General features: G+C 43.9%; 1 protein-coding gene across 2 annotated transcripts in view; it reads right to left on the bottom strand.

Moving 5' to 3' along the window:
• The window catches only part of STAT2 (signal transducer and activator of transcription 2), a 31,181-nt gene that overhangs the window by 10,674 nt on the left and 4,356 nt on the right, over window positions 1-16,151 (bottom strand). For both annotated transcript variants that reach the window (XM_030886162.2, XM_045290136.1), the window contains exons 2-8: window positions 11,109-11,246; window positions 10,840-10,993; window positions 10,427-10,522; window positions 9,168-9,257; window positions 9,003-9,078; window positions 8,521-8,606; window positions 8,261-8,412 (exon numbers count right to left, since the gene is read on the bottom strand). In XM_030886162.2, the coding sequence (XP_030742022.1) occupies window positions 8,261-8,412; window positions 8,521-8,606; window positions 9,003-9,078; window positions 9,168-9,257; window positions 10,427-10,522; window positions 10,840-10,993; window positions 11,109-11,239 (785 nt within the window). In that variant the 5' untranslated portion in view covers window positions 11,240-11,246. The remainder of the gene's footprint in view (window positions 1-8,260; window positions 8,413-8,520; window positions 8,607-9,002; window positions 9,079-9,167; window positions 9,258-10,426; window positions 10,523-10,839; window positions 10,994-11,108; window positions 11,247-16,151) is intronic.

The following is a 16,151-nucleotide window of genomic DNA, read 5'->3' as shown; positions in this document are numbered from 1 at the left end:
AGAACTTCACAACAAATAACACATTGTGGTTTCTCAATTTTTGCTGTAATTATTGAGGTAAAACCATACTGTAAAAAAATCCTCACTGTCTGGAGAGCAAATATTTTGAGAATGATGAGGGCAACGAATGTACAAATGTGCTTGACACAATGGATGGATGTATAGATTGTGATAAGAGTTGTATGAATCCCCAATAAAATGATATTTTAAAAATCCTCACTGTAAGATATTAAAAATAATAATTTATAAATTATCAGGGGTTCCTGAGGGAGTGGGGAGTGTGGAAGGAGGGGAAAAAATTTGCTGATACCAGGTGCTCGAGTGGAAGGCATATGTTTTGAGAATGATGAGGGCAACAAATGTACAAATGTGCTTGTTGACACAATGGATGGATGGATGGATGGATTGTGATAAGAGTTGTACGAGCCCCCAATAAAATGTTTTAAAAAAATACTCACTATATTTTCTTTTCTAATGTTCTTCTCTAACAATCCATTGTCATGGGATGGTTTGCTAATGAAAATAATATATAGCAATAGCTTTAATAATACAAAAGATGATACATGGCATAGTTGAGTCAAGACAGTTCATTAGTTTGCTATGACTTACCATTCTTTGTTTTTTTTACATACCCATTACTATCACAAGGGGGCAGTACTCATATCAACCACAGCTGAATATAAAAAGACCGATCAGCATCCAGATTAAGTTCCCATGGTACAGAGATATATATTTTTTGCCTTAGTTGATGATTTTACAGTACATGATTTTAACATTTACCCAGTAATAATAATTCACGAAGTGTCATTTTACCCCCAGTACTGCTGATTTCAACACAGAAGCTACTTTTAACACAGTAGCTGCTCTCTACACAGCAGCTGCTTCCTACACAGGAGCTGCTCTCTACACGTGTGACTGGTCTGTGTAAGTACATTATGGCACCAACCTTGTCACATACACCTGTATTTGTAAGAGGTGTATGTGACAGGGTTGGCACGATGATGTTATCATGCCAGGTACTCGTATGTGGGCGTATCTACAGGCGGACCCACCTGGAGACAGATAGAGAAAAGGTGTTTCAGTTCCTAAGATCATTGGAAATATGCGTTTTCCAATGGTCTTAGGCAACCCCTGTGAAAGGGTTGTCGCGACCCATAGGTTGAGAACCACTGCCCTAAAGGGAAGCAAGAGCCACAACACAAGCAAACACACGCACTCCCCACATTCATTGCAGCACTGGTCACAAGGCAAGAAGCGGGAGCCAGCCCAAATGCCCACCGGTAGAATAATGGATAAAGAAACGTTGGCACGGGGGAATGGATCACAATGATCGATGTTTAACACCCCCCTCCCATCCCCAAAGGGACGAACAACAGAAACGTGGGTGAAAGGAGATAGCGCACGATGTAAAATATGAACATAAAAATAATTTATAAATTATCAAGGGTTCGCGAAGGCGGGAGGGGTGGGGAGGGAGGGGAAAAAAGAGGAACTGATACCAAGGGCTCGAGTAGAAAGAAAATGTTTTGGAAATGATGATGGCAACAGGTGTACATGTGCTTGATACAACTCATGTATGGATTGTTATAAGAGCTGTCAGAGCCCCCAGTGAGATGATTTAGAAAAGGGAACTTTGGTACGTATTCACCATAGGATGCTATGCGTCATGAAAGAACAGTTTGAACCCCCCACGCCCCTCACGGCATGGATGGACCTGAGGACCATCATGCTGAGCGAAGTCAGTCAATCTCAGTAGAACCAATAGTGGATGAGACAGCTATTGTAGGGGTGAAACACAAGACGTAGACTTGCATACCAACGGGAGCAGACTCGGGAGGTTCCCAAGGGAAGGAGAGTAAGGTGGGCAGACGAAGCAATGGACTAGAGGGTTGACAGATAGGATCAAAAAGGAGAAGAGAAATTCAGGGAGTGAGAACAGATAGAATAGGGGGGCTGTTGAGTGATTTAAACAGTTGAATCTAGAGTTGATGGTCTGAAAGGTAAACCCCCCTACCTGATTCACAATAAAGAATTCATTTATTTTTTTTAAAGTCTCAAAATTCCTACATAGGTTTACCATGAGAATCCACTTGATGGCAGTAGGGAATGTACTAGTGATTCCATGTGCTCCACACATACTATTGCATTTAATTCTCACGACAATTCTTGGAGGTCGTTGTTAGGCGGTTCCTAGCTCTCCTATGTTACGATGGAGCGCACTGTTGCAGCCACTGTGTTTATGTGTCTCCTTGGCAATCTTCCTCTTTTTCATTGACTCTATCTTATCAGTATAGTAAAATTTGCAGGGACGAGTCTCTCCTGCTATCGTGGTCAAATACATGAGACAAAGTCACTTGCTCACTTCTGAGGGGCGTCTGGCTGCACTCCTCTCAAGACGGATCTGTCTGTTCTTCTGGCCACCATCGTACTTCCCTGTCCCTTGCCAGCACCACAGTCCAACGCACCAATCCTCTGTGATCTTCCTTAGTCTCTGATGAGCTTTCAGAGCCAGAGGAGACGACTGAACATACTACGGCTTGAGTCGGGTGCACCTGGGCCCTCACAGCCACAGCTTTCCACTCTCACACTTGAAGGAGCTCATTTGCAGCAGACTTGCCCAATGCAATTCCTGGTTTGATTTCCTGACTGCTACTTCCAAGAGCAATGATTGGGGATCCAATCCTATGAGGTAAACAAAAAAACCCAACTCCCTGCCAGCCAGTCCATTCAGCCTCACAGCGACCCTACAGGACAGAGTAGACCTGCCCCTATGGGTTTCTAATATAAATCTTTACCTCCTCTTTCTACAGCAGAGGGGCTGCTGACCTTGTGGTTAATAATCCAACATGTAACCCACTATGACTCCAGGGATTCCTAATCCTATAAAATGGCTACTTTATTATCTTATGTTACAGATGACAAAAGAGAAGTATCACCAGCTGACTTGCTAAAGGTCATATAACTAGTAAGAGACAAAGCTCGCATTTTGAACCCAGATAGCCTGGCTGCAGAATCCATGCTTTCAACCACGATGCTTACTGTCTCTATTAATAAAATATTATAATAGGCACTGTGGTAATAGGAAAGAAACCAAACACTACATGCAAGGAAACACCCTGAAAACAACTTTTCCAAGAGATGGCTTGAAACCATTTTTCCAAAGCTTCAAAAAAAATGTCCATATTAAAAAGTGCATATATTTTGCTGCATTCTATTTCTAAGAAGTGAGGGTAAGTCCAACAGTACTGCTACTAGAGTCCCAGTTCACATATGCATGAGTTTATTCCAAACAAAACATGTCTAAACACGTCTCTGCAACCAGGGGCTGGCAGCAGTAATATACTTGTCTTCATCTCAGTGGGGTGCTTTCAAAAAGGCCCATTGAAAACAGTGCCTCTGAGGGGATTTGCTGGGCCCGTTCAATTCAAGGCAGAGAAATCAGCTCAAAAGGTTATGGTGATTGTTTTGGGGATCCCAACAGGGTAATCTTGCTAGATTTTCTTGAAGGACACAGCCCAAATGGTCATCAGTAAAGAATGCTTAAAGAAACGATGCTACGTACACACAGTGGAGTAGTGTGCATCCCTGAACTACAGCAATGAAATCACGAAACACTGCATAGCATGGATGGACCTGGAAACCATTGTGCTGAGTGAAGTGAGTCAATCACAAAAGGACAAATAGTGTATGAGTTCACGCCTATAAGGACAGACACCAACAGTAAGGCAAGTCAGTGCGTCTGCTCTCAGGGCACATAATCTTCCACCTCCCAATCCAGTCTGCCAAACAATGAAGTACAGAGCCTGCCTCGTGCATATGCACCATATAGCACACACACACCCTGTATATGTACAACTTAAGAACTCCTTTGACGCAGGAGACCCCACCTCAGCGGGGGTCAGTTATCCAAGACAGGGAAGAGGGAGAAGCGCATTCAGTTGGTGACATATATGATAAGGTTACTCCAAATTAACAGACAGTGTTACAAGATCAGTGAAATTCAAGTCAAGATGAGGGGCGGGAGCTATGTGTGTCCCAGAGAAGATTACACTTCTTTCTGCTGGTGGGTGAACCAGGTGACACAACTTACCATCAGCAAAAAAAAGTAACAATACCTATATGGAACCCAATATGCCCAGTATTATGTTCCTAAGTGGAGACTTTTGACCTAGTTTCTATCAAGCCTTTGGTCAGCCAGGCCTTGTGCTATAGGATACTGGAATTTTAGGCTGTCTTTCTGAGATGCATGGCATCCTTCATAGGCCATACAGAACTCAATACGGTTACCCCACTGATAAAACTGGGCTTTACCTGAAACTCACCTGTAGCAGATTTAAGGAAATGACATAGTTCCTTAGACTTAAGGCTGAAATGTCCAAGTGTGAGAAGAAGCAGGTGACTGCTACTCCAAAGTATAGCAGTCTTGGAATTTGTGGTTGTTAAGACTTTAGTTCAGATCTCTTGCTTTATGGGCGTCCAATGAATGGTGGCCCAGGACTACCATATATTTACTATTTTAATGCCCTCTTTGCTTTCTTAGCACACATATTAGTCTGGGAGGCATGGTTCTGTCTCTGTGAATGAGCACTACTGAAAGTTTAGCCCTATCGCTAACCCCATTGTTTGTGTAAACAGTGTCCAGTCACTTAAGAGTTTGATTTATATAACTCAAGAATTCATGTACTGTGGTCTGAAAAGTCATCCTACATATATGTGTAATTGCTTTTTCTCAGCAGTTTTAAATTCTATAGCAATTCCTAAATTAATGATGCTATCAATAGAATCATTTTATGCCTCAGGGGGTGATGTTCAATGTTCTCTGTCACAAAATGATATTTCTAAACCAGAAAATAGTTTTTTTTTTAAATGTGAACCAAAGACATATATAAAGCATAGATAAATGAAAGGATTTGAGCTCGCACTTAATTCTAGCCCTGATTTAAGAACAATTAATTAGTTCTTATGACATGGCCCTATATATGATACTCACCTTCATGAAGTGGTCCCTGAAGATATGGACGCTATAGCAAAGTGTGGTGAAGAAACTAGATGGTGTCTGGCTCTCAGGAAGAATAGTATCTGGGGTCTTAAAAACCTTGTCTTCAAACAAGCAGCCATCTAAGTGAGGCATCAACTGAACACCCTAAGACACTGCTGGGGTTTTTCCTAGTTCACATGGAAGAAGCACTCCACTCTGTGTGATCCAAGTATTGTAAATAATAAAACCCAAATCCAAAGGATGGAATAGTATCAGAGCCTAAATTCTAAAGAGCGGTTTGCAGAAGGCTATGGAAGACAGAGGAGCCCTGGTGGTGGAGTGGTTACGCGTTGGGTTGCAATCTGAAGGGTCACCAGCAGCTCCGAGGGAGAAACATGGGGGTTCTACTTCCATAAACAATTACCGTCTCAGAAACTCACGGGACAGTTGTACCCTACCCTACAGGGTCACTAGGCATCAGCATCAACACGATGGCAGTGAGTTTGGGTTTGGTGTTTTATGAATGATAGTGAAACATAAAATCCATTTGCAGAGTTCCCACATTGATGAAGACTCTGGCGAATCCCTTCTGACCACAGTCCAGGGACGTGAATGGCCTTGCTATCCAACAGTGAGCATTGCAAAGTCAATTCTAGAAGATGAAGTTTGGTTAAAATGGAACAACTTATAATTTGATTTCCCTTTGAGTTTAAAGTTGTTTCAGTTTTTAATATTTTCTGCTTTTTTATTGAGTTTTTTTTTCCTGTTTTATTGTTATTGTCTTTTGGTTTGTGTTGCATGATTTCCTGTACATGAAATCTAGGCTAAGTCTATCTATAGAAACAGTAACTGCCTTACAGTCATGGTGGGGAGGTTGGGGAGAAGTAGGGAGCTAACAACATGGAGTATGACTAGAGTATGCTCTGAATTGATTGTGATGATGACTGCATGTGATAGGTAGGTTTATTTTGTTTCTCTAGAGAACCCTGTCTAACACACTGCACAACTCTTCTTAATATGATTGTATGATTAGATTATATGACATATTAACTATATGCCAATAAAAATATTTTTAAAGGACAGATGAACCCCTCAGGACCAGAGATGACAGTGGTGACACCGGGAGGGAAGAGGGGTGGGTAGAAAGGAGGAATTGATCACAAGGATCTACATATAACCTCCTCTCTGGGGGATGGGCAACAGAAGGGTGGGTGAAGGGAGACACCGGGTTCATGAGGGAGGGGGGAGTGGGGAAGGAGGGAGGAGGAGGGGAAAAAAGGAAAATGAGCTAATTCCAGGAACCCAAGAGGAAAGCGAATTCTGGGAATGATGAGGGCAACAAATGTATAAGTGTGCTTTACACAATTGATCTATGTATTGTGATGAATTGTATGAGCCCCAATAAAATGATTAAAAAATATATATTTAAAAAATAAATAAAGGTTAATCTTAAGTCCTAAACACTTTCTTTTTCTTTTTTTAATCATTTTATTGGGGGTTCATACAGTTCTCATCACAATCGATGCATCCATCCATTGTGTCAAGCACATTTGAACATTTGTTGCCATCATCATTTTTAAATTACCATCTGAGGGGGGAGCGGGGAGGGAGGGGAAAAATGAGGACCTAATGTCGGGGGTTTAAGTGGAGAGAAAATGTTTTTGAGAATGATGTACAAATGCGCTTTACACAATTGATGTGTGTATGGACTGCGATAACAGTTGTATGAGCCCCTAATAAAATGTTTTAAAAAAAAAATTAACATCTGAGCCCTTGGTATCAACTCATTTTTTCCCTTCCTCCCCCACTCCCCCCCATGAACCCTTGATAATTGATAAACTATTATACATTGACTGATGTCTCCCTTCATCCACTTTTTCTGTTGTCCACCCCCTGGCAAGGGGTTATATGTAGATCATTGTGATTGGTTCCCGCTTTCTCCCCACACCTTCCCCTTCCCCTCCTGGTATCACTACTCTCAATATCAGTTCTGAGGGGTTTATCTGTCCTGTATTCCCTGTATTTCCAGGTCTTATCTGTACCCATGTACATCCTCCAGTCTAGCCAGATTTGTAAGGTAGAATTGGGGTCATGATAGTGGATAAGCATTAAAGAACTAGAGGAAAGTTGTTTCATCAGTGCTATACTGCAGCCTGACTGGTTTGTCTCTTCCTTGTGACCCTTTTGTAAGAGAATGTTCAACTATCTATGGATGGGCTTTGGGTCTCCATTCCACACTCCCCCCCATTCACATTTATCCGGGTCTTTGTTGCCTGATACCTGATCCCATCAACACCTTATGATCACACAGGCTGGCGTGCTTCTTCCATGTGGGCTATGCTACTTCTCAGTTATATGGCCGCTTGTTTACCCACACTTGCTTTTAAATTTACAATTGTAATGGGGGTTTTTTGCTTAAATTATGATGAATTTTCTCATAGGAAAATATTTGGAAGAATACATTTTTTTTAGTTGCTCAAAGACAGTTTCCCCAAGTCACAATAAAACTAACAAAATAGTTTATTGGGGGAAAATGGCAAGAAATTGAAGATAACCTAAATGCCCACACATAGGAGTTCATTATTTAAGCTACCTTACTTCTATATATAGGGGACAACTATATAGCTGCTAAAAAGAACATGGGAAAACATTACGATATGTTTTTAAGTGAAAAACAAAACATAGATTTCCAAGTGGTATAAACAGCAAAATATAATTCTTGGTAATATTACAGTAACTATATCTTGAGTAGTAGGATAACAGGGTTTTAAATATATATATATATATATTCACTGTAGTAAAAAACAAAAACAAGTAGAAACCCTCAGATGGTTAAAAAAAAGGCAGAGAAACCAAATTGTGAGTTAACGTCTCTTTCACTAAGTGGGCTCTGGGCTCCTGGGGTGAGGAAGAAGCTGCGGAGGGACAGCAGCAGTCAGACAGGGCCGTGGGCTGCTGTTCTGAGAGGCGGAGACTGATGAAGGCGATGCGCTCTCAGCGGATCCTGACTGTCATTGAGTGCAGGCCGATTCAGACCCTAAGCGGAGACAGGGTAGAACTGCTGCTGTGGGTGTTGGATCCTGTAACCATTTATGGGAACAGAAAGCCTGTCTTTCTCCCTCAGAGAGGCTGGTGGTTTCGAACTGCTGACCTACAAACCACAGCCCCATTGATAACCACTGTGCTGCCAGGGCTTCTTGATGGATACAGAACATGACAATTTACAAAGCCCAGGGCGGTAGCCGCCCTGGAGCGAGCCTGGGGGTGGGGGGGACCTCTCACCATTTCTCCAGCTCCTCTAAAGAGTGTTTCGGGCGTGGGCCGCCAATGCAAGCTTGTCGCTGCTGGTCCTGCCATTCCTTCAGCTTGGGCAGCAGCAGATCCACCAGGGTGGTGAGCCGGCCCAGCAGGGTTTTGGAGTCATCCAGCACCTCCTGGGGAGGGGGGACCGTGAGTGCTGAGCACTTCTCACCATCTCCCCGGGACCTACCCTCATTTCCCCAGTACCCTGCATCCCATGCCCTCTGTCCCTGGCCTCCTACCTTCCTCCTTTTGTCCACTTCATTGATCGTTTCCTGTAGAATCTGCTTCTGTTTGTTGTGATGGGGGTTCAAAGAGGATGTCTTCACTGGATGGCAGAAAGCAGGAGTCAAACCAGTGCTTGGACCCAGGCCTGGGATCCCTCCCCTTCCCGACTGGAGCCTCGTCCAACTCAGTCAGAGTCAGGCCAGGCCAGGCTAGCGGGAGTGGGGCGTGGGGGTGGATTTTGGAGGGAGAAGGAGGAGAAACCAAGCAAAGCACAGGCACTTCTAGGGTTGGAGCAGATGCCCACTAAACCAGCTAAGGTGGTTTCTATGCCTCTCCTCCACTACTGGCACCCCACATACCCTGGCACTTTACATTTGCATGGCAGCTCTCGATTGTAGCCAGCACATTTCCAGGAGCTCTTCCCTTCTCTTCTCTTCCACCCTGGGCCTCCCAGCAGGCACCCATCTTTTTCCCCACTCCTCTGTGTGCTTCCTACCCAAGCTCTGGATGTTGTACCGGAAGCAGAAGACATCCTGCTGGTCTTTAAGTTGGTTGATGGACTTCACTAGCTTCTGCAGAGGGGACAGGACCCAGGTGAGGCTGCTTCTGTGGGAGCAAATGGGGTCGAGCCCTCCTTACCCCCTCTTTCCTCTCTACCAACCTCCATCATCGTCCTTAATTCCAAGATCCGGGATTCAATCTCATGCTGCTGGCTCTCCACAGGTGGGCTGAGGGCTGGCTCCCTTTGGTCCTGAAATAAGGGGCTCTTGAGTACATTTTGGAGCCGCGTGGTGGCACAAAAGGCTTAGTACTCTATTACGAACCAAAAGGTTGCAAATCCACCCAGAGGTGCCTTGGAGACCTGGCACCTGGCAGTCTGTTTCCAGAAGGCTCTGTGGAGCACGGTTCTACTCTGTGCGTGTGTGCCACCGGAAGTCAGAACCGGCTCCTCCACAGCTGGGCTTATGTCGCTGCCTTTTGTGTGGTTTAGCACATTCTAGCTCTGACTTTTCATCTCTGAGATCAAGGCCTATGTGGGAAACAGAATGATTTCTCCCAAGTCGTCTCCCCCAAATATATGTTAGACTTAGGACACCCCTTGCAGCTAATGGTAAATGATCATCAAGTTACCTCCCTGAAGGCAGTCAGTTGCCAGACTACTGTTTGGGCCCACCACAGGTGGAGTCCCCTCCCTTATGTTAAGGACAATGGGCTACTTCTCCCTAAAAGCTTGGGACCATTAGTCTGGTCCCCCTAGGGTGGTTTCCATGGAGAGCCAGAGAACAGGTCAAACCTGCTCAGTGACATCCAAAGTTAAGCCATCATGAATCTAGGATCCGCCCTTCTTGTCACATGTATACCCCAATCCCTACTCTTCCTATTGTGAGTATATCCCTAGATTGTCTCCCTCTCATTGCTGTATTACCTATAGTATAACCCCTTCCCAAGATGTATGCCTTTAACGGTAATTAGTGGGCTTGCATGCCCCCCAAGATGTATAAACCTTGGTTAGCAATAAAGATTTCCTCGGCCTCTCTCCCCTCTTCCCATCCTCTCTCCCCTGCTCCCTTTCCGCTTGTCCTTCCCCTACCCCTCTCTCTTGCCCTCCAGTCTCCCATCTCTGTGTGGACCACCAAGCGGGGTGAGGTGAGCACGCTACCATGAAATGTGTCTGACTCCATTATTTCAATCTCTTCTATCTCTCATGCTCTCTATGGCTTTATTATAATCTGTATATATCTCAACCGTACAATTGCGCCTATCGAACCCGCGATTAGTTGTTGGGGGCTGGCCTTCCCCCCACAGGCCTAAGTTTCCAATATGGGATGCGGTGAACCCTCTTCGGAGACACATTCCCTCACACTTCCCATGGCTCTTTCTGCCCAGGAACTGCCTAGGTGACCACCACACTTTCCTCACCAACTGAGCCTTCTGAGCCCATGCCAGAATTCTTTTTTCTTCCAGAAGAAGATTAAAGAGCAGCTCAGCCAACTGGGCAGGGCCATTGGAATATGCCTGAAGGAGGGAAAGGAAACGGATTCAATGACTCCCAATGACCCACCACCTCGGAGTCTCCCACCAGCGGCCCCTCTGTATCTCTCCCTCCTTCAGAGTATCTAGACCTTTCCTCTTTCACCAGTGGGCCCCCGACCCTGGTTCCCCGCCCCACCCCCGTAGGCTGTCACCTTTCCTTCTGCCACTGGCTGCATTCCAAGCTCTGCCTCCTCCTCTCAGATCAACCCCCCTGCCTTTGGACCTCCAGTTTCTGCTCCATATTTCAACCCGTTTACCACTATACTGCGATCCCACTCCTGCCTCAGCTTTTAAAATACCTGAATGTCCCGGGCAAATTTTCGCAAGTTGTGCTGCAGCAGCAAGAACTCAGGGTCCTGTCTGTAGGGGCTATATTCACAGCTGAGTTGGTCCAAGAAGTGGAAGAAGAGCATCTTAGCCTTGGAATCATCGCTGCTCAGGACAGCCTCCTGCCTGGGGACCAGCAAGGGCCAATATTAATGTCCCAGCAAAGGCTCCTGCTGTCCTGGGGACTCTGGAGAAAGAAACTACCATTCCCAACCGACTCCCAATTGCCTGAAGGCCTCACCAGTTCTGATCTTCAATCCAGCTGGCCAAGTGCTGTCGAATGTCCATTGGCAGGGGGCTATCCGAGTACAGCTGGTGAAGCTTCTCCAAAAATGGGTTGTTGAGATTCTGCAGCATCTCCCATTGTGCCATTTGGAGTCTGCGGATACATGTTTCATTGGGAAACTGGACGGACTAAATCATAGGTTCCTAAACTTTGGCCTACGGCCTCCTTTTCATGAAGAAAAAAAAAACCACTCTGCATTTCACTGACAACTAAAAACATTTGTATGAAAAAGCAAACAAGCAAACACGTTTGTATGATAGCCCATAATCCAGGATAAAGTGTAGGAATTTGTTTTTGCAGCACGCATTCCCCACCCAGCCCCCCCACCCCCACCTCAGGATTGTTCCAGCCCCCAGCTCCCTGAAGACTGGGTATCATCCACTTTGGGAAATACTGGATCAAATCATCCACCGTTTTGTGATTCCTTGCTGCTAATGTAAAAATTGTTAATTACATGTACAACCACTGCAGAAATCAATATGGTGGGACCTAAAACCATTGAAATAGAAATCCTAAATAATCCAGCAATAATACCTCAACTGGGTCTACACCCTACAAAAGTAAGAGCCAAAACACAAGTGACATATGCACGCCCATGTCCATCGCAGCACTGTTCACAATAGCAAGATGTTGGAAACACCCTGCTGAGTGAAAACAAAACACAATCCACTGGCATTAAGTTGATGCCGATTCATGGAGGTCCTATAGGACAGGGTAGAACGGACCTGGTGGGTGTCTAAGACTGCAACTCTCTGGGGGAGCGGAAAGCCTCGTCTTTCTCCCATGGAACAACTAGAGGTTTTGAACTGCTGACCTTGTATCAGTTACAAAAGACACATACTGTATAGTCTTACTTATATGACATAAACAAACATGGAAAACAAAGATTATTAGATTGTCAGGGTAATCCAGCCCCTAACACATCATCACGGGTCCAGTAGGCGCAATTATACAGTGATAATAAGTAAAGATTATAGTAAAGTCATCGAGAGCATGAGAAATAGAAGAGAGATTGAAATAATGGAGTCAGACACATTTCATGGTAGCAATGCTCACCTCAGCCTCACTTGGTGGTTCACGTGGAGAGAGAGAGATTTTTAATGCTAACCAAGGCTTTTATAGTCTCTGGGGACATGCAAGCCCCCCAGTGACAGGTGAAGACATACGTCACAGGAAAGGGTTATGCTATATAGGTGAAGACATCTGTCACAGTAATGGGAGTGGGGTGATCTAGGGGTATTATACACGCAATAGGAAGAGGAGTGATTGGGGGCATACATGTGGCAAGATGGGCAGATTCTAGATTCAGGACAGCGGCCTAACTTTGGATGTCACTGATCCTGAGCCGGTTTGACCTGTTCCCTGGCTCAACTATAGAGATCATTATCAGTAGGGTGTGAAGTCCACCTACAGGAACCAAATAACTGCAAGCCTTTAGGGAGAAGTAGCCCATTGTTCTTAGTAGCAGGGAGCAGGCCTAACCATGGTGGGAAGAGACAGTAGTCTGGCAGCTGACTGCCTACAGTGAAGTAACTTGTCAATTATTTACCATTAGCTGCAAGTGGTGTCCTAAGTCTAACATATTTGGGGGAGACGACTTGGGAGAAATCTTTCTGTTTCCCACATTAGATGTCATCAGGGATTGGGAGGGAGTTTTTGCTTAGGGAGCACTCAAGCAAACAAGTAAAACACCTCACTGCCATTGAGCCAATGTTGACTCATAGCAACCCCCTGAGAGCTTCTGAGATTGAGACTGTAACTGTTTACAGGAGTAGATAGCCCAGCCTTTCTCCTAAGGAGCTGCATAGTTTGGGTGACCATGAGGATTGCAGTCCAACGTGTGACCACTATGCCACCGGGATCCCTAGGGGGCATAATCAATGTTACTGAATTGTTGAAAAACCCCACTAAGTGAGGCGGACTTAACCTTAAACTTACCTGTAGTAGATGTAAGGAACCAACATACTCAAGGGTGAAACACCCTAGTGTGAGAAGGAGCAGATGACTACTACCCCAACGTTGTAGAATCAGCGGTCACTGGGCGTTGGCTTGAATCTCTTGCTTTGAAGGTACCCAAAGAATGATGGCCTAGGACTACCATATAGTTATTATTTTAATACTCTCCCTGCTTTCTTATGCCATGTATTAGTCTGGTAGGCATGGTTTCCGGCTTTATGAATAAGCATTACTAACAATGTTGCCCTCTTGCTAGCTCCCATTATTTGTGTAAATAGTGCCCAGTCACTGATGAGTTTAATCTGTACAAGTCAATAATTCATGTATTACAGTCTGAAGCTGGCCTACATATGTATAATTTTGTCTTCTCAACAGTGTTTGAAATTCTGTATCATTGGCTAAATTACTAATCAATAGAATCACCTTATATCCCAGGAGGATGATTGATAATGTTCTCTAACATAAAATGATAATGATATCTCATAAGCGAACTAGAGACATGGAAAAGCCATAAATACATGAATGACTTTGGGGTTCACACTTAATTCTAGCCCCAATCTAAGTAATATGAGTGGCTCCTCTACTTGTTGCACAACCTCTTGAAGAGATCGCTCATATTACTAAGATATGAGTGTTATAGCAAAGTGTGGTAAAGAAACCAGATGGTGCCTGGCTGTCAGAAAAGATAAGTGTCTGAGTGTAAGATATGACAAAATAATAATTTATAAATTATCAAGCGTTCATGAGGGAGGGGGAAGCAGGGAGGGGAAAAATGAGGAGCTGATACCAAGGGCTCAAGTAGAAAGCAAATGTTTTGACGATGATGATGGCAACAAAAGTACAAATGTGCTTGACATACAATGGATGGATGTCAAGCACATAAGCTCCTAATAAAATGATTAAATAATAACAATTTTAAAAAGATAAGTGTCTGGGGTCTTAAAGGCTAATCTTCAAACAAGCAGTTATCTAAGTAAAGCATCAACTAAGACCACATGGAAGAAGCACACCAGCCATGGATTTTATACCAATAAAATCCAGATCCCAAGGAGGGAATGCTATCAGAGCTTACATTGCATTTACAGAAGGTTACAGATGACAGTGAAAGTCCAAAATTCATTTGCAGGGTCCCTACATGGATTGTCTCTAGTGACTACACCTCCAACCATAGTCCAGTTTTGTGAGTAACCTGGCTATCAGACACAGAGCGCTGTAAAGTTGATTATGGCAGATGTATTTAGGCTATCATTTGCTCTCCCTTTTGATCCATTTAGAAGTTGTTTCATTTCTTAATATTTTCTGCTTTATTTTTGATTGAGGTTTTCTAGGTTTTGTCTAGTCATTGTTGTTGGCTTTTGTTTACTTCCTGTTGGTGTTTTGTATGATTTTCTGTATATGAAATCCAGGATAGGTAGATCTATAGAAACAGTAAGCAACAGGATTGATAGTTGTCCAGGGGTTTGGGAGACAAACGGGGAGCTAACAACAAGCACGAAAAGAAAATATTCTGAGGGAACTGATCACAATGATTTACATCTGACCCTCTCCCTGGGGGACGGACAACAGAAGCATGGGTGAAGGGAGACATCGGTCAGTGTAAGACATGAAAAAATAAAGTAGAAAATGTTTTGAAAATGATGTATGGGAAGCTGAAGGATTTCTCCCAAGTTGTCTCCCCCAAATAGATGTCAACCTTAGCTGCTTGCGAATGACTGTACACTTGGAGGTCATCAAGAGCAGCCATCTAGAGCAAGCAGACACCACTGTTTATCCCACAAGTAGGGCCCACTCCCTTCTGATAAGGATAGTAGTTGTCTGTTTCCTTGTAGGAGACATCAGAGAGGTCAGACCCGCCCAAGGATGACCAAGGTTAGGCTGCCATCATGAATCTAGGGTCCGCCCATCTTGTCACATGTATACTCCTAGACCTTCCCGTTCCTATGGGCACACCCCTAGCTCATCCCCTTCCTGTCACCCTTATGCCTATCATAGAATCCTCCCTACAATGTGTATGCCTATTGTACTGCCCCTTCCTGTGACGTGTGGTTATCTGTAATCATGTCCCCCTAATGAGATATAACGATTGGTTAGCAATAAAGTGGAGGCTCTCCCCATCCTCGCTCCCGAGGCACCCTCCTGCTCTCAGGGCTGGGATCCCCCCATGAGGACCACCAAGCGGGGCTGAGGTGAGCATGCTATCATGAATTGTGTCTGACTCCATTACTTCAATCTCTCCTCTACCTCTCATGCTCTCTATGACTTTACTATAATCGTTACTTATTATCGCTGTACAATTGCGCCTACCGGACCTGTGATGATTTGTGGGGGACTCCTCCTCTCCCCACAATGATGGCAACAAATATACAAATGTGCTTGACACAAGGATGTATGTATATATTACGATAAGAGTTGTATGAGGCCCCAATAAAATGACTAAATAAAAACAAGGTGGAATAAACATTAATTTTGTACATTCAAAAAAAGGGGTAAATATTCTGAAATTGATAATGATGAAGATTGTCCAAGTCTTCTTAATAAGACTGAATGACTAAATTGTATTATATGTGCAGTATATGCCAATAAAACTATATTTTTTTAAAAAGGAAATTGATAGTGATGTATTGTTCTGCATATTTTCACCACAAATTTATTTTACCTACTTAGCATTGGCTTGACGGCAGGGAGCTGGGATTTGGGAGACATGAATATGCTTTTCTTTGCCAAAAAGAAAGCGAGGAAAAATTAAGGTCCATTGACCGCACCCCAAATGTTGGTCCCTCCCTCCTCTCCAGAAGTAACCACTATTATACTTTGGAGTTTATATTAAACTCTTCCAGTTTAATAGCTCCAATGTGTATGTTAATTTGGTTGAATGGCAATTGTCAAACACATACCAAATTAGAGTCAGGGATCGAAATCGACTCGATGGCATTGTGTTTGAAGGAGTGAGTACAAGACTCAAACTCATTGCCATCTAATCGATGCCAATGCATAAGAGACTTTATAGATCAAGGAGTACAAGACTCAAACTCATTGCCATCT

Source organism: Echinops telfairi, unplaced genomic scaffold (assembly GCF_000313985.2).
Source record: "Echinops telfairi isolate 266 unplaced genomic scaffold, ASM31398v2 ScPeMD7_2;HRSCAF=8, whole genome shotgun sequence".
NCBI classification, from domain to species: Eukaryota; Metazoa; Chordata; class Mammalia; order Afrosoricida; family Tenrecidae; genus Echinops; species Echinops telfairi.
The sequence above is the reverse complement of the archived record's forward strand: the minus strand, read 5'-3'. Positions and strand labels throughout refer to the sequence as shown.